Below are 26,518 nucleotides of genomic sequence, written 5' to 3' on the forward strand. Positions count from 1 at the left end.
TCCCATGTACTGAAGGAACATGATAGGCATATGCCTGATATGTGATTGTGCTGTTAGGGCAGCGGAGGACCGTGGGGCATGGAAACATCTCAGCTGCGGCAAGTGACCTGCAAATAAGGGCACAATGCCTATGATATTGATGATGATATAAAATATCACGAATTCTAGAACTGACATGAAACTTTTAACATCATGTCATCTCCGTGTATTCGAACTCCCTGGCAAAATAGATAATAACAATGAGTATCAACATTTTAAATCTGTTGTTGCGGATAACTACCTCTCAACATTGGAATAATCAAATAAAGTATACAATTAGCAATGGCTGAAGGTGGAGAGGGCGAAGGTGAAGATTATATTGGAGTAAGTGTGAAATTTGTTTATCGTTAAATTACAATTTTGATAAAGTGAAATGTTCATATTCGTTATCTTGCTTATGTTAGATTATGGATTTCCAATCTTCGTAATTTGATTGATATTTCGACCTTCTTGTTTCAGACCCAAACAAGTTTGAATGGCTCAAAATGTTAAGGCCTAAAACGTTTAAAATTTGATTATCTCTTTGGTAACTCTTTACTTTGGGCAAGGTAGTGATATCCTGTCACTGTTAATATTAATCACAGGTTGTCACTGATTCCTTGCTGTTCCTTATTCACATAGATAATTTCTCACTAATGTCGTTGCTGTTCCTGATACAATAGTATTGCCGAGCGAGCGTTAGCGAGTGAAGGCGGGTTAGAGCCCCTCAGGGCACGTTGTTTCCTGTCTTTCGTTGGCATTTATTCCGAAGTTGGGTGTACGATTTCGCCACGTTTTTTCGCTGTTATCTCCTTTGCACACTTTCTGCAATTTGTTATTAGGTTCATTAATCCGTGCTCTTCACAAACGTTTAAAAGGTTTTGCTCGTTATCAACGTATTGCTTCACAAATGTTAAAACTGTTAGTTCACTGCTTTTGTACATTCGCCATGTTGATAACATAAATGCTCGTTTCTTTCCCACAATGCAACTGCTCGGTTACCTTGCGCCAAGTAGTTCCCTCCACTCGCCGTATAGTCCCATGTTTATAACCGCTTATATATAACAAATAAACAGATTTTTGGAGACTCTTATATATTATCAAGCACACAAACGATCAAATTATCCGTATCTTTCCTGTAAATTTTTTAAAAAATGCTGAAAATGGACGCCCAACTTTGGAACTTAACCCCTTTCGTTCTTAGGAGCTGTAACTGTAACTGCGGGAACCATTTCAGATGAATCGGTTATTGTCACTGCCTTGCCTAAAGTAGACTTGGCATCTCTTTTATTACTGAGTTCGATTAGGTTAGTTTAAGTTATCATATGGAAAATAAAAATTTACTTCTACATACCTTGCATTTATTTTTTTGCGTAAATCAAATTGAAAATCTTTTCATCGTTGAAATTAATTAGTTAGCTATTTAGTTTACGTTACCATATTTTCCTCTGTTACTGGGTTAGATTAGGTTAGTTTAAGCAATGTTCTTATGTCTTAATATTTATACAAAAATCTCCGATTCACCATTTTTTCTGTGAATTTTATGCACTTGTGATGTTTCTGGAGTTAAGTTCCGATAGCTAAGCCATTCAGTAAGCCGCACCAAATCTACGTACTAAGTAAGTGAACGAAACCTAACTTAATTAATCCAACCTAACCTATCATATTCATAAGTTATTATTGTCGTTATCGAAAACTGATGGGGGTTAAAGGAATATAAACCTATTTTTAGACTTACTTCATGGATTAAACTAACGTCTATTCATATTTCAGCTTTGGCAGTAACTAAAGATAACGAAGGATAAGTTGGTAAAGTTTAGAGAAAAATGTATTACTTTGCAAATAAAGTGGAATGTGAAAGAAAGAAGGTTCAGTTGTACAATCTGGGTCCGGGTTTGGAAACCTTATTGCTAGACGTAAAAAGTTCAAATTTGTCCCTAAACACAAATGCAGCTGGTCCCCGAGCTTGAATTCAGTTCAATCTTACAATATATAATTAAACACGTTTCTGGTTCGATTAATGAAGAAACCACAGAATTTTATTCGTTGTGTCTTCATCATGGGAGAACTGGATAATTGCTTGAAGTTTTATGTCTCTTTCAGTATTGAAGTTACATTGTCGTTGGAATAACCAAGAAATGTATCTCAAAATTTGTAATTTTGAGTTAGCACGGGTACTTTACATGATTTTACGTGATCTACCAAACGCTCCGCCTTCTCATCAATTCGATATTTCAGAACGAAGCCTCTATCGCTTATAATTCTTACAGATTCGTACAAAGATCGGTAATCTCGTATAATCATATAAGGTATAATCATAACTTTACGGGCGGATTTTCATGCAAGTACCCGTTGCCTTTGTTGCTTGCTATTTCTGTGTAGCCAACAGAAAGTTTTGTTATACGTAGAACCGTACTTAAACAACTTTCTCAATTGGCTATTCAGCCACATCGGAAGCAAAGAACCAAACGGACGCTTGTATGAAAATTCGTCTAACGCAAATTTCGAGATACGTCTATTTGGTTATTCAAATGACGATATGAGAAGGTGGTCCTATAGCTTAACACAAGATCGGAAGCACATAAAGCTTTAACCGATACTGAACTCTATGTGAGGCAACTTGAGAAAAGCTTGGATAAGAATGTACTTAGGAACACACAAATAGCAGAGTTAGGGATTATGATCATACATTTCAACTCAATTCTTTTGTTTTCGATATTATGTACAAGATGCACTTATTGAAACAAAATGAAACGCTTAAGTTTAACAGGTAAATGGAAGGATTAGTTTTGAAATTGTAAATAAAAGTTTTCATTACATGAAATTGGATTTCATCTGAATAAGCTGTCTCTAATAGCAAAAAAGACATTAAAAACTATTGTAATTAAAACAAAACCATGGTTTTTCATCTGTGTACACATTCTGAATAGACATCTAACGGAATACGTTCAAATTGCGATAGTAAGCTGATCGATTGATCTTGATTTGACATGTCAATTGAAGATGGTAACTGAAAATGAACGTTAAAGGTCGTCACTACGTTCACCCTCACTTTTAAATTTTCATAAATTACTTAAAGACAACTAAGAACATCAATAATTTAGAAAGTAGGTAAGGTAGTATCTTCAAAATGCAATTACGTAAACTAATAATTGTTTTTGAAACCTCTCGTGTAATGGATAAACTTCGGAAAACAATCATAACGTTATAAACTGCAAAATCAAATTTCTGCTTTAGGCTTGGCAAAAAGCAATAGTTTATTCAAAAGCATTTTGGAGATATTATCTGACAACTTCGTAAACTTTTGATATTCTTCATATTGGGCAATAGTATTGCTATTGTTGAGCGTGTCCTCCTTTTGAGCAAGCTTGTAACATTGCTCACGTTCACTGAACTTTCTTCTAGCCCTTTTCCCGTGCACTTATTGTTGCTGCGTTTTTATCTTTTATTCTGACTTTTTATTAATTTTCACTATTTATTGTTCTTATATATTTACTCTATTGTTACCATTATTATTATTTGTTATTCTTCTATTTTTACTATTTTTGTTATATACGAGGGCTATCCAGAAAGTAGATTACGTTTTCGTCTGTGTCCGCTAGGGGCGGGGCTAGCGCGGCCATCTTGGGGTCAGAGCGTTGCGCAGCTCAGTCGGCATCTAGCCGTGCTAGTGAGAGGTTCGTGCTGTGCTCCGTTAAGATACTGTGACGGTTTGAAATGTCTGCGTTAATTGAAAATCCCGCGAGCTGCGAGGTGCGTGCAGTAATAAGGTTTCTGACAGCAAAAAACTGTAAACCGATAGAAATCTATCGGCAGCTGTGTGAAGTGTATGGGGACAACATTATCACTGAAGGTGGAGTGCGACAGTGGGTCATAAGATTTAAAAATGGCCGAAACAATGTTCACGACGAAGATCGAAGTGGGAGACCCAGCAAAGTGACTGCCGAACTTGTCGAAAAAGTCGATGTTAAAGTCCGTGAAAATCGAAAGTTCACAATAACGGAACTTTCTTTGAGTTTTCCACAAATTTCGCGAAGTTTGTTGCACGAAATCATCAGCGAAAAGCTTGGTTACCACAAGTTTTGTGCAAGATGGATTCCAAAAATCTTGACAGAGGACCACAAAAATCAGCGAATGGCTGCAGCGTTGCACTTTTTGGACGCCTACAATAAGGATGGTGACTCTTTACTCGATCGCATCGTTACTGGTGACGAAACATGGGTGAAACACGTGAACTGTGAAACGAAATTGCAATCAATGCAGTGGGGGCACACAGGTTCTCCCCAAAAACCCAAGAAATGCATGCAAACAATGTCGGCAAGGAAGATGATGGCGACTGTTTTTTGGGACAGAAAAGGTGTGATTTTGGTGGACTTCCTGGAAAGAGGCACTACAATAAACGCTCAAAGGTATTGCCAAACTCTGCAAAACCTCAGAAGAGCAATTCAAAACAAGCGCAGAGGAATGTTGAGCTCTAAGATCTTGTTGATTCACGACAACGCCCGGCCCCACACGGCAAATGTCACGCGTGAAGTTCTTGAATCTTTTCAGTGGGAGTTGTTTCCTCATCCGCCGTACAGTCCCGACCTGGCACCGAGCGACTTCCACCTATTCCCAGCAATGAAGAAGTGGCTGGCTATGCAGCGTTTTGATGACGACGAACAGCTGCAAGAAGAGGTAACGAAGTGGTTGAAGTCGCAGGCGGCCGAATTTTTCGACGAAGGAATTTCCAAGCTCGTACATCGCTACGATAAATGCCTTAATTTGAATGGTGACTATGTCGAAAAGTAGTATTTGTGTGTGGCTTTCATCTGTATATAATAAAATTTGTTTCCTATACTTTGTTGATTTTTTATTCCAAAACGTAATCTACTTTCTGGATAGCCCTCGTATTTACCATTTATTGTTATTATATATTCACTATTTATTGTTATTGTTATATATTTATTATCTTACTTCTTCTTTTGGCTTTTTACTTGTCTTTCCCAGTAGTATTTTTGTTATATTTTGATATTTTTGTTGTTCTATTTGATTTATTGCAGTCGTCTTAATCGTGACGGAGACAAATAGCCTCGCTGCTGACGTCCCCATTAAACCTTACTAATCAATCAATCAAATATTCTTCATTGTTATTGACTATTAAAAAAACAAAGGGGGGCTAAGAGAAGAGCCTAAGTTTGACTTCTGGTTCAGATATATCCAAATACCAAAATATTATTTAACTTAAGGTGTAAGACATTGAAGAAGAAACAATCACCTCCAATCACTTCATACAAACTAAACGTTATAAAATATACTTAAAAATATACTCACAAATATCACGTTTATTTTAAAAATAAACGATGACCATAATATATGAACCACTTTTTACAGGAAGCAAACATGTTCAACATTTACACTTTTTTGTGACGATAATGGTTTGTAATAGGTCAATGAATCGTTTAGCACCGAAATGACATTTATCCGTTCTATCACAATGGGCATCGCGACGACTTCAATTTTCCGTTTACTGCAGAAAGGAAACTTGTCCCAAACGAGTTCCCTATCGGCAGTAAATGAGACTTTGTAGTTTTCCCGTTAGAGGTCACTTCTTGATGCCCAATGATAGGGATTTCAGGATAATACGGAAGAAGCTGAGGAAGGAGGAAAACTACACAGTGGATGACGTTGTTGAGCTCACAAAAACCTTCTCGGGCTCGACCATCTCCAACAAGTTTTCCATTGTACAAATGAAAGCTACTGATTTCATAGACTGGAGTTCCTGGTGGCCTGAATTTTACAAAGTAGCGTGTCTGAGCGATGAGTTTTATGGCAAAAAAGTCGCTAAACACCTAAAAACGACTTTCACCATTTCAAAATATCATGGGATGTAGTTCTCATCTGTAACTCCATATAATGCTCAGCGTAACATGAATATCGGTGATTTGATAGTGGATACTTTTAATCTGAGAAACTCTTCTAAACACTCTGTCCTGCCCATAAACAACAAGAAAATGGATGACATCAAAAAACGTTGGTCTACATACCTCAAGAAGATGCTATATTGGAATTCAATAGCATCCTGACCCATCACAACGGAAAAAACATTCTGATGATAACGATGACTGATTAACTTGTAGTTACACAACTCTCATATTATTCAGAAATGTCTAACAGCTACGTTTTCTTGCAATAAGTGATATTCATCAATTTCATTGTCGTTTTCTTGAATCAATTAAATCAACAATTCGTTTGAGCAATGCATTTACTGCAGAAAGCAAACATGTCCAAACCACAAAACAGTGTCCCCCTCTATCCCCTTACGTCATACACAAACTTTGCATGTGTATTTTAATCACGTATGCTTCTATCATTAAACGAAAAATACATGTTATTGTTTAAATATCGTAAAGATCTGTTTTTTGCCTCTCCAGTAAAATTACGAAATGCGGACATGTTTACTTTTTGCAGTAAGTGGTTCATATAAAGAAGACCTCGCGTAAAAAAGTTGAAAGATTAAAGAACATTATGGTCATCCTTTGATTGTAGGAATACACCGGTGAACGTAACGAGAAAAATCAACGGCACGGAAGAGGCCGAGCGATACTTCCCAACAAAGACATCTATGATGGAATGTACAGAAATGGGCTCCGTGAGGGAGAAGGCATCTATATTTTCAAAAACAACTGTCGCTACGAGGGTCTGTGGAAACGAGGAGTTAAGCATGGGTTTGGGAAGTTCTATTATCCTGACGGATCACAATACGAAGGTAATGCAAACATTGTTAAACATCTTAGATCTTAAACATTGTTTTAGTATTATACATAGTATAAAAGCTTGAAATTGATAAACTTATTGTGCAAACACAATAAAGATCATTTTTTCAACGTTTGAAGATACGCAAACCACCACAATACAAGGGCGCCGGTTTCTCAGTAAATTTGGGGGCCCCGTTCAGATGCAGAAGGAATATGTATGAAGATTTTAAGACAAATTACATTCAAGTTATGCCAAATATTGTATATTCATAAATACAAAACGAGAGCCCACATGAGCTATGGGGAGACCCGGGTCCCCTCAGACCCCCAAGATCGGCGCCCTTGTACACTCCGCATCAAAAAAATTGCGACACCTAACGCCGTGCAGCTAGGCCACCCAATATACACCTTCTTATCCCATAATCGTGTCTGGTAAAAACATCCCCTCTCACTCCTCCTTTCCTCTCTCCCATACTAAAAGATGAGTGCAATTCTTATTTCAAAATATACATATATTAGTATACACAAAATGAAACAATCAAACCGAGACGAAAAAAGATTCATAAGATAATGTAGGGAGAGACTTAAACATACACAGAATGAACAGTTGAAAGCGATGTATGCCTGCTAGACAGACATACAGAACTGAGATAGAGAGAGGAAAGGGGAGAGAAGAAGAAGAAGAAAAACTGAAGACAGATAAAAATAAGGAATTTAAAAGTATTTTTAAAAAAGAACCTAACATTATAAAGTTCCGTTTCCAGAAATCCAACAGGAATACAGAAGTAAGTTTGGATTATATATTTCTTCAGGACTATTCGAATACATAGAAAATACAGGAAACAATCATTAAGCCACTTTTAAAATGAATACCAAACTTGGAGGTCAAATTAAATACTCAATTTCCTGTGAAATTGTAGAGCTCTGAAACATATAGAATAATGTCAGTAGTTTAACACACGTGATTTGTTTCACGTGTTTCGGTAGCAAATTCGGTTGTGTTCATTGAACGTACTGATACGAAATACATTATAATAAACCCAGTAATACCTCCATTCCGGACTACTAATACAAAATCAACAAAAATAAAAAAAGGAAAAGAAGAAGGAAACAAAGAAAAGGATAAATGAATGAGTGCTATTTTACTGCTAAATTTCTATTAGAAAGAGTCAATATTAGAAGTCCAAACTGTATCATAATGAAAAGTTACAAATTTTCAAAACAAAAATTGGATGTTCTTTATAAACGTAACTGACCTTGCTTGTTTCACATTGAAAACGTGAATAAAATACATTGAATTATAGGATGGAAACGAACTTTGTGTCAAACTAATATAAATAAAATCTTCTCTTGAATCAGCAGAAAAGGGACCATGTTCTAGTCATCTCTGAAGATTTATCTGTTCTGAACATCCACTCTCGATTTCACCTATCGTGAATATAACTTTCTAATTCGAACAGATAGAATGAACGCGCCAGAGCTTAAGTAGGCCATTGCATCAGTTGGGTGATGTGGATTGGTTATGAACCGACACTGCGTCGGAGATTCGAACCCGTACTGACCCAGTGATTCGATTGATACACGGTAACCTGGAGGACAAAGAACAGATTTACGAGAGAGAGAAGCAATAAGAGAGAGAGAGAGAGAGAGAGAAGTAATAAATATGACACGAAGATAAAGATAACTAGACACAGAGAGAAAGACGAATTTATAAATGAACACTACTTATCATTATACTGTATGACAAAGAACGCATACACTCTTTACTCATATTCTCACAAGTGATGCTTTGTAAGTTCTCCAACGGCAGATGAAATCTCTGTTTGTAGCCATTATTTTATGAGAAAAGGAATTTACTTGATGGGGAATCGAACCGAGGTCTTCCAGTTGCAAATCCAGCACGCTACCGCTACTCCATAGATTACTGTACCCAAAAGATCTTTAACAAATGGTTTAGTGTTTCTTTCTAAGACCAATAAAATGAAAAGTGGATACTTCAGATCATTGAATAGGTTCAATCCGTCCTAGTAATTCCTGTAAATGTTGTTTACTCATCCCCAACCAGCATTCGTAAATTGTCTCCATCGCAATACAGGTGTGTGTTTCCTCTTTCTTAACGATTCCTCATTTAGTATAAAAAGTCAATCTTCGATTCCTCACGATTGCTTTGTGGAAAAAAAAGAAGTTGGCCTGAAGAAGGTTTGAACCTATGTTGCCTAGCTGCACTACTCACAAGTCCCACACGTTACCCCTACACTATCTTGGCAGCTCAAAACATAAGCCAAATGTTACTAAGTTCAGCCATGATGTTTGAAACGAACTAGTTTCTTTCTGTAATGCTATTTACACCACAGTACATGCCGAAATTAATTTATTCGATGACCTGGAGACAAGATAGTGCTCACTAATAAATTAAATAACATACAATCCAGGAAAAATTTCAGAAATAATAACAAGTTACGCATTAATTTACCAGTGCACATTCAAAAGTACGCTCATAATAATAATAATAATAATAATAATAATAATAATAATAATAATAATAATAAGACATTTTAACCTTCATTGCATAAGATGTCACCTCAACGAACAATAATATTAATATCCTACTATATTTTCGTCGCCACGCACAAGCAAGTCACACAACGTCCATCTCGCGGACGATCTTTTGGGATTAGGCTCCTGTCTCATTTCCTTTTCTGTTTCTATAAAAGCCACACACATGGTGTTTATCCACTATAAAGTTATATGGCACGAGGAGCGATCTATCTTACGTATACATAAAAGTCGGAAACAGTACTACAAGTATTATTGTCGAATAAGCTTGCGCACAGCGTTACTTACGTCTTGCTGCACGTGGACACGGGTTTGAGTCCGTTGAGGACTATTCACCGCATTAGTTCTTAACCCACTTTAGCCCAAATTGCAAGCCCCGTCGTTAGGAGCCTAGATGTTCGTTTTAGCCTTTCGTAGCAATTCTTTAGTACTGGTAATAGTGTTTGTTTGGGTGTATTGTTTTCACTCTGTTCTTCGTTTTAAAAATATATTCAAATAAATGTCATCATAATTCCTCTTATTTCGAATGTAAAGATGAAAATTTGAACGTTCCGACATACATGCAAAAAATAAAGAAGTGGCAGCGTTAGGTTTCGAACCCATACTCAGGGACACCAAAACTATAACTAGCAAGTGCCTGAAACCCCATGACCATGATGGTTAGGAAGATTTAATTTATTCAAGTTCTGTACCACCACATTATAGCAAGCTTGTGCGAATTATTTTCGTTCCTTATTCTAGAGAAGTGGTAAACGTGGAGATAAGTTTGATGCTAGAGGACTTCAGTCAGTAAGCTTGTTCTTCAGAAAATATACGAGAAGGTACACTTTCGCGGAAAAGAGACATATGAGGTAAAATCCATTCCTAAGGTACCCTTTTTGAGTAGGAATCAATTCAATGCGCCTGCGTTGTTTTCACAACGTCACAAGCGACTGCATATTATCGTTAGCTGATAATATGCATTGTGGTGTGCTGGGACTCTGGGAGCATGGCGCGTCATTATGACAGTGCAGTTAAACAGGGTGTTATAGCTCTCATTCAACACGCAAACATGAGTGTTACTGATGCAGGTCTGGAATATGGCGTCGATCGTGCTACTGCGTACAGATGGTGGAAACGTCATCAAGAAAGTGGAAATGTAGCCCGAAAACCTGGATCTGGCCGGCCCCGAGTTTCTTCTGCAGTTCAAGATCACTCTCTAACTGAAGAATGCCGTCGGCATCCTTTCATGTCTGCACGACAACTAAAAGAGGCATCGGGGTTTCCACGTGATGTAAACACCGTTCGGCGCCGCCTCAGAAATGCAAATCTGAGGTCGTTCCGAGCTGCAAGGAAAGAACAACTGTCAGATAGCCACATGGTCGATCGACGGGCGTTTGCAGAAGAAAATGTCGGTCGTATGTGGGACAGCGTTGTTTTTACAGACGAGAAAGTTTTTTCTACTGCAAACGATGGTCCTCGGCGTGTCTATCGTCCACCTGGAACACGATATGAACCACGATACATGACCCGTTCACGTCGAATGGGATATGTTACCATTCATTGTTGGGGTTGGATATGTAAAGATGCCGGTGGTGGTGGTGGTATCTACCGCATTAATGGTCGACTTAATGGTCAGAAATATATGGAACTATTGGAGGATGCGCTTCCTGAGATACGAGCTCGATTAGCTGACGAAATCGTACACTTACAACAGGATCCTAGCTCTGTACACGATTCCAATCTTGTTCAGGCATATCTACAACGGGATCCACATATCGAACTAGTCGATTGGGTACCTCGCGCAGCGGATTTGAATCCAATAGAAAACGTTTGGAGTACCGTTGTAAGAGAACTTCAAGAAAATTGGCCGCAGAATCCACCACGCACTGGAGATGAATTATGGGAGCTGGTTCAACATACATGGACGGACTGTACACGGCGAAACTATATTGCTCGCCTGGTTGATTCCATCCCAAACCGACTGCAAGCAGTTATAGAAGTTAATGGCGATTACACTCGCTATTAAATAAACATACCTCCCAACAATTCACTTATAACAGCTACCTAATTCAACTAGCGCATTTGAATATTGTATTTTGGCAAAACATGGTCTATGGCCTATAATGTATCTAACTCCATGTATATTGCTACTAAAGACTTATTTCAATGTTCTCTTTAGTCGAGTGAAAAAACAAAAATAACAAATAAAGATAATATAAAAATAGAAAGCAAAAATAAAATAATTAAATTAAAAACAAAAAACAATAAAAATAAAAAACAAAAATAATAAAAATAACAGTGATTATTTTATATAATTTTTCATGCATTGCGGAAAATAGAGTTTTATAAAAAAAAGCATTGGCCCAGATAAGAATCGAACTCTCAACCTTACGATTTGAAACCCAACGGCTTAACACTTAGCTAACACAAGCACTTCTCAGAGCATGCTTCTAGCGATGTATAAAGGCTTTCAAGATAATTATGGCATTCATATCCACTTCAAACGCTGTTTTTGTTCTACTGTGACTTTTATTTTAGTACTCAGCAGAGAATTATGTCTATGTCTTAACTTTGAGCATTCTTTTACATATGGAAAGATTCCTTTACGTATCTCAATGCTCCATTACGTATAGAGAGCTAAATGACAAACAAGCATTTGCTGACATTAATACAAGGTTTCGAAATATTGTATCATTAAGTATTTCAATCAATGTAATTTTTTATCTACACTTTGTAACAAGTCTTATATTTTTGAAAGAAAAAAAGACATCTGCAAAATTTTTCCCGATTGCAAAGGTTGGCTTGGAGGTTCGAACCTGCTGGTTTACTTTTTTCCGAAAATGCCTGAAGTTGAAAGCAATAAAGAGTGCGGCCAAGCTTTATGAACAAGGTGTACTTTTTTTCATGTCGAATTATGCAATGAATATATTTCGGCTCTTGTATTAACAAATCCAATTTAGCGTTAGTATTTTCACATTGAGGTGAGGTTTTTGTTTTTTTTATTTTTATTATTTTTGTTTTTTATTTTAATTATTTTATTTTTGCTTTCTATTTTTATATTATCTTTATTTGTTATTTTTGTTTTTTCACTCGACTAAAGAGAACATTGAAATAAGTCTTTAGTAGCAATATACATGGAGTTAGATACATTATAGGCCATAGACCATGTTTTGCCAAAATACAATATTCAAATGCGCTAGTTGAATTAGGTAGCTGTTATAAGTGAATTGTTGGGAGGTATGTTTATTTAATAGCGAGTGTAATCGCCATTAACTTCTATAACTGCTTGCAGTCGGTTTGGGATGGAATCAACCAGGCGAGCAATATAGTTTCGCCGTGTACAGTCCGTCCATGTATGTTGAACCAGCTCCCATAATTCATCTCCAGTGCGTGGTGGATTCTGCGGCCAATTTTCTTGAAGTTCTCTTACAACGGTACTCCAAACGTTTTCTATTGGATTCAAATCCGCTGCGCGAGGTACCCAATCGACTAGTTCGATATGTGGATCCCGTTGTAGATATGCCTGAACAAGATTGGAATCGTGTACAGAGCTAGGATCCTGTTGTAAGTGTACGATTTCGTCAGCTAATCGAGCTCGTATCTCAGGAAGCGCATCCTCCAATAGTTCCATATATTTCTGACCATTAAGTCGACCATTAATGCGGTAGATACCACCACCACCACCGGCATCTTTACATATCCAACCCCAACAATGAATGGTAACATATCCCATTCGACGTGAACGGGTCATGTATCGTGGTTCATATCGTGTTCCAGGTGGACGATAGACACGCCGAGGACCATCGTTTGCAGTAGAAAAAACTTTCTCGTCTGTAAAAACAACGCTGTTCCACATACGACCGACATTTTCTTCTGCAAACGCCCGTCGATCGACCATGTGGCTATCTGACAGTTGTTCTTTCCTTGCAGCTCGGAACGACCTCAGATTTGCATTTCTGAGGCGGCGCCGAACGGTGTTTACATCACGTGGAAACCCCGATGCCTCTTTTAGTTGTCGTGCAGACATGAAAGGATGCCGACGGCATTCTTCAGTTAGAGAGTGATCTTGAACTGCAGAAGAAACTCGGGGCCGGCCAGATCCAGGTTTTCGGGCTACATTTCCACTTTCTTGATGACGTTTCCACCATCTGTACGCAGTAGCACGATCGACGCCATATTCCAGACCTGCATCAGTAACACTCATGTTTGCGTGTTGAATGAGAGCTATAACACCCTGTTTAACTGCACTGTCATAATGACGCGCCATGCTCCCAGAGTCCCAGCACACCACAATGCATATTATCAGCTAACGATAATATGCAGTCGCTTGTGACGTTGTGAAAACAACGCAGGCGCATTGAATTGATTCCTACTCAAAAAGGGTACCTTAGGAATGGATTTTACCTCATATGTCTCTTTTCCGCGAAAGTGTACCTTCTCGTATATTTTCTGAAGAACAAGCTTACTGACTGAAGTCCTCTAGCATCAAACTTATCTCCACGTTTACCACTTCTCTAGAATAAGGAACGAAAATAATTCGCACAAGCTTGCTATAATGTGGTGGTACAGAACTTGAATAAATTAAATCTTCCTAACCATCATGGTCATGGGGTTTCAGGCACTTGCTAGTTATAGTTTTGGTGTCCCTGAGTATGGGTTCGAAACCTAACGCTGCCACTTCTTTATTTTTTGCATGTATGTCGGAACGTTCAAATTTTCATCTTTACATTCGAAATAAGAGGAATTATGATGACATTTATTTGAATATATTTTTAAAACGAAGAACAGAGTGAAAACAATACACCCAAACAAACACTATTACCAGTACTAAAGAATTGCTACGAAAGGCTAAAACGAACATCTAGGCTCCTAACGACGGGGCTTGCAATTTGGGCTAAAGTGGGTTAAGAACTAATGCGGTGAATAGTCCTCAACGGACTCAAACCCGTGTCCACGTGCAGCAAGACGTAAGTAACGCTGTGCGCAAGCTTATTCGACAATAATACTTGTAGTACTGTTTCCGACTTTTATGTATACGTAAGATAGATCGCTCCTCGTGCCATATAACTTTATAGTGGATAAACACCATGTGTGTGGCTTTTATAGAAACAGAAAAGGAAATGAGACAGGAGCCTAATCCCAAAAGATCGTCCGCGAGATGGACGTTGTGTGACTTGCTTGTGCGTGGCGACGAAAATATAGTAGGATATTAATATTATTGTTCGTTGAGGTGACATCTTATGCAATGAAGGTTAAAATGTCTTATTATTATTATTATTATTATTATTATTATTATTATTATTATTATTATTATTATTATGAGCGTACTTTTGAATGTGCACTGGTAAATTAATGCGTAACTTGTTATTATTTCTGAAATTTTTCCTGGATTGTATGTTATTTAATTTATTAGTGAGCACTATCTTGTCTCCAGGTCATCGAATAAATTAATTTCGGCATGTACTGTGGTGTAAATAGCATTACAGAAAGAAACTAATTCTTTTCAAACATCACGGCTAAACTTTAGTAATATTTGGCTTATGTTTTGAGCTGCCAAGTGCCGGTGGGTGTAGCCGAGCGGTCTGAGGCGTTAGGCTGATGATCGTTAGGTGAAGCCCATTGGGGGTTCAAGTCCCTCTGTAGTAGCAAGGGTGGAATTTTAACTGTCCTCGATGTTCGTGTCCCTGTCGTGTCTAGTAGTCCTAAAAAGTGGTTGTAGTAGGAAATAAGTCAGGAAGCTTTTTTTTTTAAAAAAAAAGATAGTGTAGGGGTAACGTGCGGGACTCGTGAGTAGTGCAGCTAGGCAACATAGGTTCAAACCTTCTTCAGGTCAACCTCTGTTTTTTTCACAAAGCGATCGTGAGGAATCGAAGATTGACTTTTTATACTAAATGAGGAATCGTTAAGAAAGAGGAAGCACACACCTGTACCGCGATGGAGGCAATTTACGAATGCTGGTTGGGGATGAGTAAACAACATTTACAGGAATTACTAGGACGGATCGAACCTATTCAATGATCTGAAGTATCCACTTTTCATATTATTGGTCTTAGAAAGAAACACTAAACCATTTGTTAAAGGTGTTTTGGGTACAGTAATCTATGGAGTAGCGGTAGCGTGCTTGACTTGCAACTGGAAGACCACGGTTCGATTCCCCATCAAGTAAATTCTTTTTCTCATAAAATAATGGCTACAAACAGAGATTTCATCTGCCGTTGGAGAACTTACAAAGCATCACTTGTGAGAATATGAGTAAAGAGTGTATGCGTTCTTTGTCATACAGTATAATGATAAGTAGTGTTCATTTATAAATTCGTCTTTCTCTCTGTGTCTAGTTATCTTTATCTTAATGTCATATTTATTACTTCTCTCTCTCTCTCTCTCTCTCTTATTGCTTCTCTCTCTCGTAAATCTGTTCTTTGTCCTCCAGGTTACCGTGTATCAATCGAATCACTGGGTCAGTACGGGTTCGAATCTCCGACGCAGTGTCGGTTCATAACCAATCCACATCACCCAACTGATGCAATGGCCCACTTAAGCTCTGGCGCGTTCATTCTATCTGTTCGAATTAGAAAGTTATATTCACGATAGGTGAAATCGAGAGTGGATGTTCAGAACAGATAAATCTTCAGAGATGACTAGAACATGGTCCCTTTTCTGCTGATTCAAGAGAAGATTTTATTTATATTAGTTTGACACAAAGTTCGTTTCCATCCTATAATTCAATGTACTTTATTCACGTTTTCAATGTGAAACAAGCAAGGTCAGTTACGTTTATAAAGAACATCCAATTTTTGTTTTGAAAATTTGTAACTTTTCATTATGATACAGTTTGGACTTCTAATATTGACTCTTTCTAATAGAAATTTAGCAGTAAAATAGCACTCATTCATTTATCCTTTTCTTTGTTTCCTTCTTCTTTTCCTTTTTTTATTTTTGTTGATTTTGTATTAGTAGTCCGGAATGGAGGTATTACTGGGTTTATTATAATGTATTTCGTATCAGTACGTTCAATGAACACAACCGAATTTGCTACCGAAACACGTGAAACAAATCACGTGTGTTAAACTACTGACATTATTCTATATGTTTCAGAGCTCTACAATTTCACAGGAAATTGAGTATTTAATTTGACCTCCAAGTTTGGTATTCATTTTAAAAGTGGCTTAATGATTGTTTCCTGTATTTTCTATGTATTCGAATAGTCCTGAAGAAATATATAATCCAAACTTACTTCTGTATTCCTGTTGGATTTCTGGAAACGGAACTTTATAATGTTAGGTTCTTTTTTAAAAATACTTTTAAATTCCTTATTTTTATCTGTCTTCAGTTTTTCTTCTTCTTCTTCTCTCCCCTTTCCTCTCTCTATCTCAGTTCTGTATGTCTGTCTAGCAGGCATACATCGCTTTCAACTGTTCATTCTGTGTGTGTTTAAGTCTCTCCCTTTATTATCTTATGAATCTTTTTCGTCTCGGTTTGATTGTTTCATTTTGTGTATACTAATATATGTATATTTTGAAATAAGAATTGCACTCATCTTTTAGTATGGGAGAGAGGAAAGGAGGAGTGAGAGGGGATGTTTTTACCAGACACGATTATGGGATAAGAAGGTGTATATTGGGTGGCCTAGCTGCACGGCGTTAGGTGTCGCAATTTTTTTGATGCGGAGTGTACAATATCACTCCAATAAGAAACATGGTTTAAATGTTGTCTGAAGGATTGTGATAACTTCTAGGTGAATTTTTAAAAAATCAAGGCATAAATTTTATACATAAATCTACGAAACTAAACGAATCGATATGATACTATTACGGACTTGATCGAAATTTTTATAATTTCGAAAATCAGACTGCAATATTATTTTAGTGTATAAGAATATCACCTTGGAAAAACCAAGTAACATAAATAAGTATAGTTACATACTTGAAGGACACCAGAAAACCCAAACAATTATATAACAAAAACATTATGTTTGTGAAAAATGTGAAAGCAGTGTTTTCCCGCATACGTCACGAAAACTATTATTTTGTAGTCTAGAATGCACTGGTTCTAAAGGACATGAGAAAGAAAAATAACAAATGAGGCGCATATAAAAACTTATGGTTCCTAGACCAGGGTATTCAATTCTATTCAGTAATTGAGACACGGTCGCTCGATCGGAGTCTCGTCTTGTCTCTACTCGCTTTATTAAGTCGGACAGTATCGGGTAGGTGGTACAATTGTACTGACCACTGTAGAGACGCGGACATATTGTCGTCATTCCTGTGTGACAACGATGGATCTGAAAATGTAAGTTGCATATTACATGGTTTTCTATTACACTCTTACATATGATTATGGCAGGACAGCACATATCAATTGAATCCTCATAACTGTAGGTTATGATAAACCCGGATCGATTACCTTTTCAATTGTTCCTTCTATTATTCGTATAGGTATTTCAACTATTGTTCATGCAGATCTCACAATATATTTGGGTTCTCTAACTCACTAGTTTTTTACTCACTGTGGATGACCCATGTACTAATTAACAGATGTATTTGGATTAGAATAGCCCTGTGAGGGATTCATCCACAAGGTATTGTAATTATCATAATAAAATGAGATGGTCTAGGGCAATTACCGTGTAGTTATTGTGTCTACTCATAAGTTACTCTTTAACCCTGATCTCTTTGCGTATAGGCTAAGAGAGGATTGGTAAATATCATACCCTTTTCCACTGTGCTACTAAGGTAATCAACGGATATGGATGAAATATTATTAGCTTCCTTTTAACAACATCAATTATCACCTTTTCTGTCTGTATCCGTCATTAATTATCACGTTACTCGTGATAATACAATGTGTTTAACAAAATTTATAAGACAAGATGAGGGAACATTATTTCTTATCTCGTCTCTCTCTCGTGGGCAACACTAAACCAAAATGATCCGATTTCGTGATCTACACGCTTGCGCAATTCAACTGCAGTCGACTTTTATTTTTATTTATTTGTTTATTATTATTATTATTATTATTATTATTATTATTATTATTATTATTATTATTATTATTATTATTATTATTATTATTATTATTATTGGTACGAGCAAATGAACTGTTGGATTTTCGAGAGCATCCACTAGTTTAGGGATAGTCTTTGTGCACGTGTAATCCCCGCAGCGGAAACTATTCAACAAATACCATGGAAGATACAGTTTGCACGCCAGAACATGTGTCGCAAGTTCATAATCACCACATTGAGCTGCTTGTATAAGTGAACAAACATGCTTCCTTAGCGGTGACATGGACGATAGTATGCTTTTCTTCTAATCACGCGTGGATTGTCTTGTTTTTTTCATTATCTTCTTTCTACCGTTTCGTTCATTATCATCATCCTCACCCTTTCCTCTTCCCAGCTTTTCCCTTCCTTTCTAATGAAAAACTCAAAAATCGCTGAAACAGATCCTTAATAAACGTGTCTCTACTCTTAAGGAGTTGTAGGATATGACCATGTTATTTTAACTATTACAATCTCCACCTTTTTGTCTTCCCACCTTTTTCTTTCCTTCGAAGAGGGAAATATTTTTTTTAATGCTGAAACATACCTTTCATTATTTTAAATTAAGAACTTAAAGCCAATTTTCATGCCCCTACCATAAGAGATTTCGAGATATGGTCATATTTTTACAAGTGCAACCCCAACTCTTATTCTCTTCCAGCCTCTTTTATTCCTCTCTAGGGGAAAGTTAAAATAATGAAACACATCTTTAATTATTTTAAATAAGAAGTCTAAATACCAAATTCCATGTCTCTAACTTTAACGGATTTCGAGATATTGCCATCTCATTTTAACAATTGCGAATTCCACTCTTTTTTCTACCGTTTTCTTCCGTAATAGGGGAATTGCCTAGAGACGACGAAACACGTCTTTTTATTATTTTTGATTAAAAGCCTAAACACCAATTTTCATGCCTGTAACCCTGATTTTTTTTAAAATAATTCAAAACACAAAAAACATCAATAGTGAATTAGGGTCAAAAATGGCAAGAATGAATCAGGGGTTTTTCTCTACTAATTTAAATGGGGCATTTTGTACAGCAAGCTGCAAGAGACGTCGACAGTAAATTAGGGCCAGGAATGGCCTGAATGAATCAGGGACAGACTCTCGGAAAACTTTTCGTGCCATTGCAGATAATTTAGGCAAACACCATAGAGTTGACACTGGTCAACAAGAATCGTCATAGAGCTTCCTCGTGGCTATGTGGATAGCGTCGCGCCTTTGGCACAAGAGACTTGGATTCGGTTCCCGAAGAATCTGGATATTTATGTGGTTCAGATTCCTGCTAAGCAGTAGGTCCTCGTCTTATATAGCCTAAAGGCCCAGTCTGTTGAAAAAGACTCTAAACTTAGGATAAGAAATAACCACGAACGTTTCGTGTATCGGATTGTCACTTCAGACAAAAAACGAATCTGCTTTGACAACTGTAAATGATCAGGACAGTGGTTGGATTTTGATCAAACTAAAGGGACGATTTGCGAAACCTCCAGAAAATTTTGCTGGTATGGTGATCTATGGTGGAGTTGATTCATCAAATCTTTCTCCGTCGAGGTGAAACTACATTGAGAATCGTTACAGTGCCGAACGCCATGAAATGTGCCACAACTTTGCCCGAAAGCGTTATGAAATTTTCAAAATACATGTTGTCCTCGTATCATACGACAATGCCACGCAAATGTTGCTCAAAAAACGTCGATTCTCCTTTAGTTGCAGTATGAAATCATTCCAAACCTACTGTATTTTTCCAGCAACCATCTCGTCCGGCATCTCAATCACTTCTTGGGAGGGAAGATCTTCCTGATGATCGGGCGGTTGGGAATTTTTTAACATTGTAGTCTTCTTTTGCTGGTTGAGCGATGGCAATAATGTGTGGTTGCAGGTATCAGCTATTTTGATCAACCAGATATTAAATTTTCATCTATTTTCGTCATTGTGGCAGACATATGATTCGCCCAACCTAATAGTAGGTAAATAATAATAATGATGAAAAAATCACAGGTGATCTATTAATCTATGTTTATCAGTCATTGAGCTTTAGTTCACGTTTGCACTATCTCTGAAGCCGATAACCATTTGTGTTTTATATCAAGTTTTGATGTTTGGGAGAAGCGGTTGAGCAATGTATGGAGTCAGTGAATATTTTCGGTTCTTATGAGAATATCCCGTGGAAACGTGCCCTTACGAGTCAGAACAGAACAAAGAGAACTTGGAAAGGTCGACAATTTCAAGTATCTGGGAAGTATTTTGATTGGAAACGCTTACTGCACCAAAAAGATTAGGTCAAGAATAGCCATATCCAAAGAAGCGATCAACAAGAAAAGATCACTCTTAACTAACAGGATCAATATTGGACTTAGCAAGAAGTTGGTCAAGTGCTGTTTCTCGAGCATTGGACTATATGGTTCAGAGACTTGGACATTACGGAAGTTAGAGAAGAAATATTTAAAGAGCTTCGAAATGTGCTGTTGGAAGAAAATGGAAAAGGTAAAGTGGACAGAGAGAGTAACAAGCGAAGATGTTTTAAAGTGGATAGGAGAGAAGAGAACAATTCCAGCCAGCATCCTTCGTAGAAAGGCCAATTGGGTTGGACACATATTGCGAAGAAATTGTCTTCTTCATACCGCCATAAAAAGAAAGATGGAATGAAAGCGAGGAATAGGAAGAAGAGCACAACCGACCGATGATTTGAAAAATAGAAGAAAATATTGGAAGTTGAAAATGGAAGTTGAAGATCGAAAAACGTGGAAGAAATATTTTCAGGCAGATTAAAAAAAAAACTTATTAGTCCCAAGACGTGCCGAAAAGCAGAATACTTAATAATAATAATAATAATAATAATAATAATAATAATAATAATAATAATAATAATAATAATAATAATAATAATAATAATAAGTTCTTCAAACTTATTGATTGAATGGCTGATTTGTATTTAAGTCCTTTTTCAGCAGTGAGGCTAGATAGGACAATATATACAGTTTAAAGCGGAAGTATATTCAATGCTCTCGCAGCGGGAATTGAACCCAGGACCTCGTTACCAAAGAAATGAAAATTAGCAACTTTCTCAACTTTTCATTTGTTTAAAAACTGAAAGTTCTGTTTTTTTTTCTCGCTTTATTTTGAACCTGTTTTTTTCTCATATCTTATTGCTTTATTTACCTTTGTTCAAAATTTTCAAATTATACAAACACAAAAGTACCTAGGGAAATTAGAAAATGCATACACTCTTCAATTGAATTTGAATCCTGGATAGACTACACGTCTTAATCTACAGCAGAACCCCACAAACAACTCAGCTATGGATACTGTGTACTGGATAGTACGAAAAGTTGACTAATGCTGCTGGATTTTAAAGTACCTTCGATAATAATTTAATGTTTTGTGCCACATTAAACATTTGAAAATTTTGTTTCGTTGCAAATGATTATAATAAAAATAATGTAAACTTAAATAAAATAAATAAATCCTCATCTTCCCAAGAAAGTGAACTTGGGTTTGATGATTTACATTTTAGTGATTGCATCTTAATCCTACGTAGGGGCGCACCCATGGGGATGGATCTACCGGGTCCTGACTCTCCCCACCCCCCAAAATTTCCTAATCTCAACATATATTTATACACTTTCTCAATAAAACCATACTTGTTTAACAGGGAAACGATTGATGTAGCATAAATTTGATATTTACCTGCATTCTTTTTCTTATAAAAACAATCTAGTTCTATCATTTTTTTTTTGAAAATATAAGTGAAAGTATTTTACAATTAGTTACCGCCTTTTCAGATGCAAAATAATACCCTTCAATACCACATAGACGTAGTGGCTTCTAATATTGGAGCCCCCAAAAGCTTGGACCCCAGAAAAATTTCTGGGTGCGCGCCTGATCCTACCTATTTCAGGCTCACTGTTTGTCTGTTAGCTTACTTTTGTTTCCAGTTAACAACGGGTTCGGTTCCCTGCGGGAACCCATGTGGTTCTGATTCCGCCTTAATCAGTAGGTCCCATCTCATATAGCCTCACTGCTGAAAGGGACGTTAAACTCAAAATCAACTCAATTCAACAGTTCGAAACAGCCGCTGAACCAATTCTAACTGTTCGAACTACTCTATATGGTGTTGCAAAAGTATCGAACTGAAAACACTGACTTTTGAATGCTTCTACCTCATACGTTAGTAGCTAGCTCTGGCAGCACTGTTGCCACACTTGGTACAATTGTACCAAATTCAGCCTTTTTTGTCATTCATGGGCCCGTTGGTACCACGCTGGCATTTTCAGCCCCTTTTGTGGGAAAGTTGGTACTATTCTACCCAATTCAGTACCATTTAACAAATACTTGTCACATTTTTCAAAAGTGTCAGTAAGACTTTTCCTATATCTCTTTCTTTTGATGTCTTTCAGGGTAGGTTCTAGGACCCTGTACGACGGACTACGGACAGCCGTTAGTGACGGTGGGTAACCAGCTTGGAATTCCCATCCGTCGTACCTGGACCGGTTTTATTTTTATTTTTTATTTATTTATTTCTTTTTTTTTACAAATGTCGGTTTACTTACCTTATATTCTTCTTATATTCTATTATTCTCCTTCGGTCGTGAAATGAGCAAGAATAAAAAGCAATAATTTATATTTTAATATTTTATTATAACGTACTATTTACACACAAATTCGATGATTGATTTGTTTCTAGTTTTATATTTTTTCATACACTGAGAAAAAATGTAGGTAGCGTACTTAAAAAGCTAGATTATATGCGTAATTCCTGTAGTTTTTGGACTTAACGTACAGCAGAGTGTAACTGAAAACGTGTTTTATCACTGGCGTCTCTGGCATGTAAAATTTGGGGAGGGGGGACATCAAAGAAAGCGATTTAAATGGTACTACCTAACCCAACCTGTTTATTAACCCCGATTCCACTTTTACCTTCCTGCTTACCTTCACGAACCCCCTAAGGTATATCAAGAACGCGATTACAATCGTTTCACAGCCTGAATATTATATTCCAAATACCTATAATTATTATTATTTATATGATATTCTGTGGTTAGTAAATAAATTAAATTAGAATAAAATATTGAATATTTTGTACTTCAAAATATTGGGGGAACTCGTCCCCCTCGTCCCCCCGCCAGAGACGCCCGTGTGTTTTATAATACTTTCCGTATAAGTGTTCCATCTATACGTACTTTCCATATGAAACAATATAGGCGGTCAGGATCTCACTTACAAGTGGACGTACATAACATATAGCTGAGGCAGGAGTGGATCCAGGGGGGGGGGAGCGATTGGGGCGATCGCCTTCCCCAGAAGAGGAAACTTTCTTGTTTTATATATACAAATAAAATCCATCCCAGAGTTTGGAGCCCTCAAAAGCAGCATTATGACAACCCACCGCTCCCTCAGAAGTCGGTCCTGGATCCGCCCCTGGGCTGAGGAATGTAACGTAAATATATTTATTTATTTATTTATTGAACAAATTCCCAGATACTGCATAATTGTGCCATTTTACACAGGAAATGTCAACAAGCGGGAAAAAAGAAAAAGAAAAAGAATAAATAACAACAACAGTAACATCAATAGTATCAACAAAGAGTGCACAAGTAATATTATTTGGCCAGCATGCGTTTTATTGCTCTTTCAAACACCGGGTAGCTCGAAAAAATGTCCACCTCACTAGTTAGATTATTATAATAGTTCGGTACTCGGTGAAAAAAGAGACCTCTGTATAATTGTCAACCTAGGGCGTGCAAGATGGAATAGGTGGGTATTCCGGGTTTTGCGGGAAGGAGCATGTAAGGATAGTTGTTGAATTAGGGTTTCTGATCTTAGGTTCCCATTAACTATCTTATGAAAAAACTTCAAATCAGAGTTATTTCTGCGTACTTCCGGTGTCTGGATATTAAGATATCGCAAAATTTCCTCCTTAGGTAATATTCGAAGTGCGGGAACACGAAAACGCACTATTGCAATAAAGAAATTGAGAACAGACTCAAGTCGAGAGAGATGTGTAGGTGCGGCCATGGCCCATATGGGAGAGTAGTATTCGATATGCATGTGATATACGGAAAATTGTTAGATGTCAGGCATCCTGTAACGGCATGATGTAACATCTAAGGGCAGTGCGTATGTAGCATATGGATAACGTATGTTCCATACTGATTTCTGTAGTAAGCAAGAGGATTTCGTATATTTGCACAATATAACGCTGTCCGGAGAATGGATTTTTCTCAGTGTATATGGCCATAATACTTTTTTGGTTTATTGGTCACTTTGAAATAAAGGCGCATTTGATTTCTCTACAATACATACCGAAAATGATAACTATTTTCCCTTTTAATTTGCGTCCTCTGTTAAACTTCCTACGTGCGATAAAAGTTTCATCTACTTCCACGGTTGTTCGGGTTAGCTACTCCTATTTGGATGTTTTAAAAGGAGTACTTTCTTGGTTTGCACTCTTGGAAGAGGAGTTGGGAATGTTCTAGAAATTCACCTCTTTTAGATTCGTGTTATAGAGCCATGTATTACGCTGGTATAAAATAATGAATTCAGCCCTTTTTGTTCCAATTTGGTACTATTTTTCAGCCCACTCCAGAGATAGGACTGTGGCAACACTGTCTGGCAGGTTATCCGATTAAAGTTGCTGACGAGGAGTTGTTCAAAGAGACGGTTGTGGTGGGTATGGTGTAGACCCCTCCTCGGGGTATAAATGTTCACGATAAACAATATTCAAAATTAAAGACAATAAATAATTTGTTTTGGCAATAGTTGAAACATACCGTTTATTTTTGTGTGACACGCGTATTAAGAACATAATTGTTGACGAAAAATTGGCTAATTCGTATACCTTGTATAAGTAGTTTCTTATTTATTTAGTCATATTGTTTAATGAAATGTGCACTTGGTTTTACAATTTTAGTTAAGTAAAATAGCTCACATCTCTGCTTTTTGTCACATTTTTATATTTTATTTATTTATTTGGAAATTTATCCAGTATTTTGTTTTACAATGTAGTCAACCAATTTCCCTATTCTCTTTGTTTATTACACCTTCAACATTTATCGTGTCGTTGTAGGTGAATGGAGAAAGGATATGAGACATGGATCAGGGATATATTACTACCCGAATGGAGACATATATGAGGGAACTTGGAAGAGAAACAAACGCCATGGAATAGGAACATATTTCTTTAAAACCACAGGAACAAGATTTTTTGGTACATGGGTAGAAGGTATTATGCTCGGACCAGGACAGTTAATCCAACAAGATCACAGATATTGTGGACAGTGGGAATATAATTGGGTAAATTACATTTATATATACGACGGGAAACGATTTTTTTTAAATCCATCTACTCCTTCGATGCAAATGAAACAATTACTTAAAATTTGTTAATGGATATGTAAAAATATTTCATGACTTATTCGATTATGTCCCATCACCATAGGCACCTCCCATTCCTGACACATCATAGGTAGCAAACTGAGCGACTTCATGTTGTATGATCTTCAGCTAATCTTATCATCTTGATGTAGTAACCATGGGTCTTATACAGAATCGTTCTGACACGTGATTAGTGCCATACTAAAGAGTTCGAATAACATGTTTCCTGCAGTAATCAGGCCCTTAGTAAAAAAAATGAAATCTTTTACGTCCCACGGTTAAGCCGGTTAGGCTAAAGGAGACGGTGATGATGGGAGATGAATGAAATGGTGGAATGAAGAAAGGGAGAGGAAACTGGAGAACCCCGAGAAAATCCACGAGCACGGTGTTTATCCACCACAAAGTCCATACGGCGCGAGCTGGGATCGAACCAGGGACTCCAAGCACCGGAGGTGAACGCTCTACCACTGAGCCACCGCGCCCCTCTCAGGTAATATGACAGAAACCATCTCAGGTTCGAACTTCATATACCTTGAAAATTTGATCGAGATTAGTTTGGTGGTTCAAGAGTCATTAAGTTTATATATATATATATATATATATATATATATATATATATATATATATATATATATATATATATATATCCCTCTCGAATTAAGGGAAGAAAGAGGGTGTTATCTATAATTTCTTTCTTTACATTTATATCGACTATGTCTGTTGTTTGTGATCGCGTCACCGGAAATGCTTGAACAGTTTGAAATGAGTTTTAGAAGATATTTAGTACCTACCTCCAGTGGCGAAGGGTGGT

General features: G+C 37.0%; 1 protein-coding gene across 1 annotated transcript in view; it reads left to right on the top strand.

Annotated features, from left to right (window-relative positions):
• Positions 1–226: 226 nt before the first annotated feature.
• The window catches only part of LOC145686016 (radial spoke head 1 homolog), a 44,138-nt gene continuing 17,846 nt past the window's right edge, over positions 227–26,518 (top strand). The window contains exons 1-3 of the mRNA XM_081758859.1: positions 227–363; positions 6,547–6,766; positions 25,400–25,626. Coding sequence (XP_081614985.1) covers positions 322–363; positions 6,547–6,766; positions 25,400–25,626 — 489 coding nt within the window. The 5' untranslated portion in view covers positions 227–321. The remainder of the gene's footprint in view (positions 364–6,546; positions 6,767–25,399; positions 25,627–26,518) is intronic.

Source organism: Thermobia domestica, chromosome 5 (assembly GCF_964235325.1).
Source record: "Thermobia domestica chromosome 5, izTheDome1.hap1.1, whole genome shotgun sequence".
In the NCBI taxonomy this organism is placed as follows: Eukaryota; Metazoa; Arthropoda; class Insecta; order Zygentoma; family Lepismatidae; genus Thermobia; species Thermobia domestica.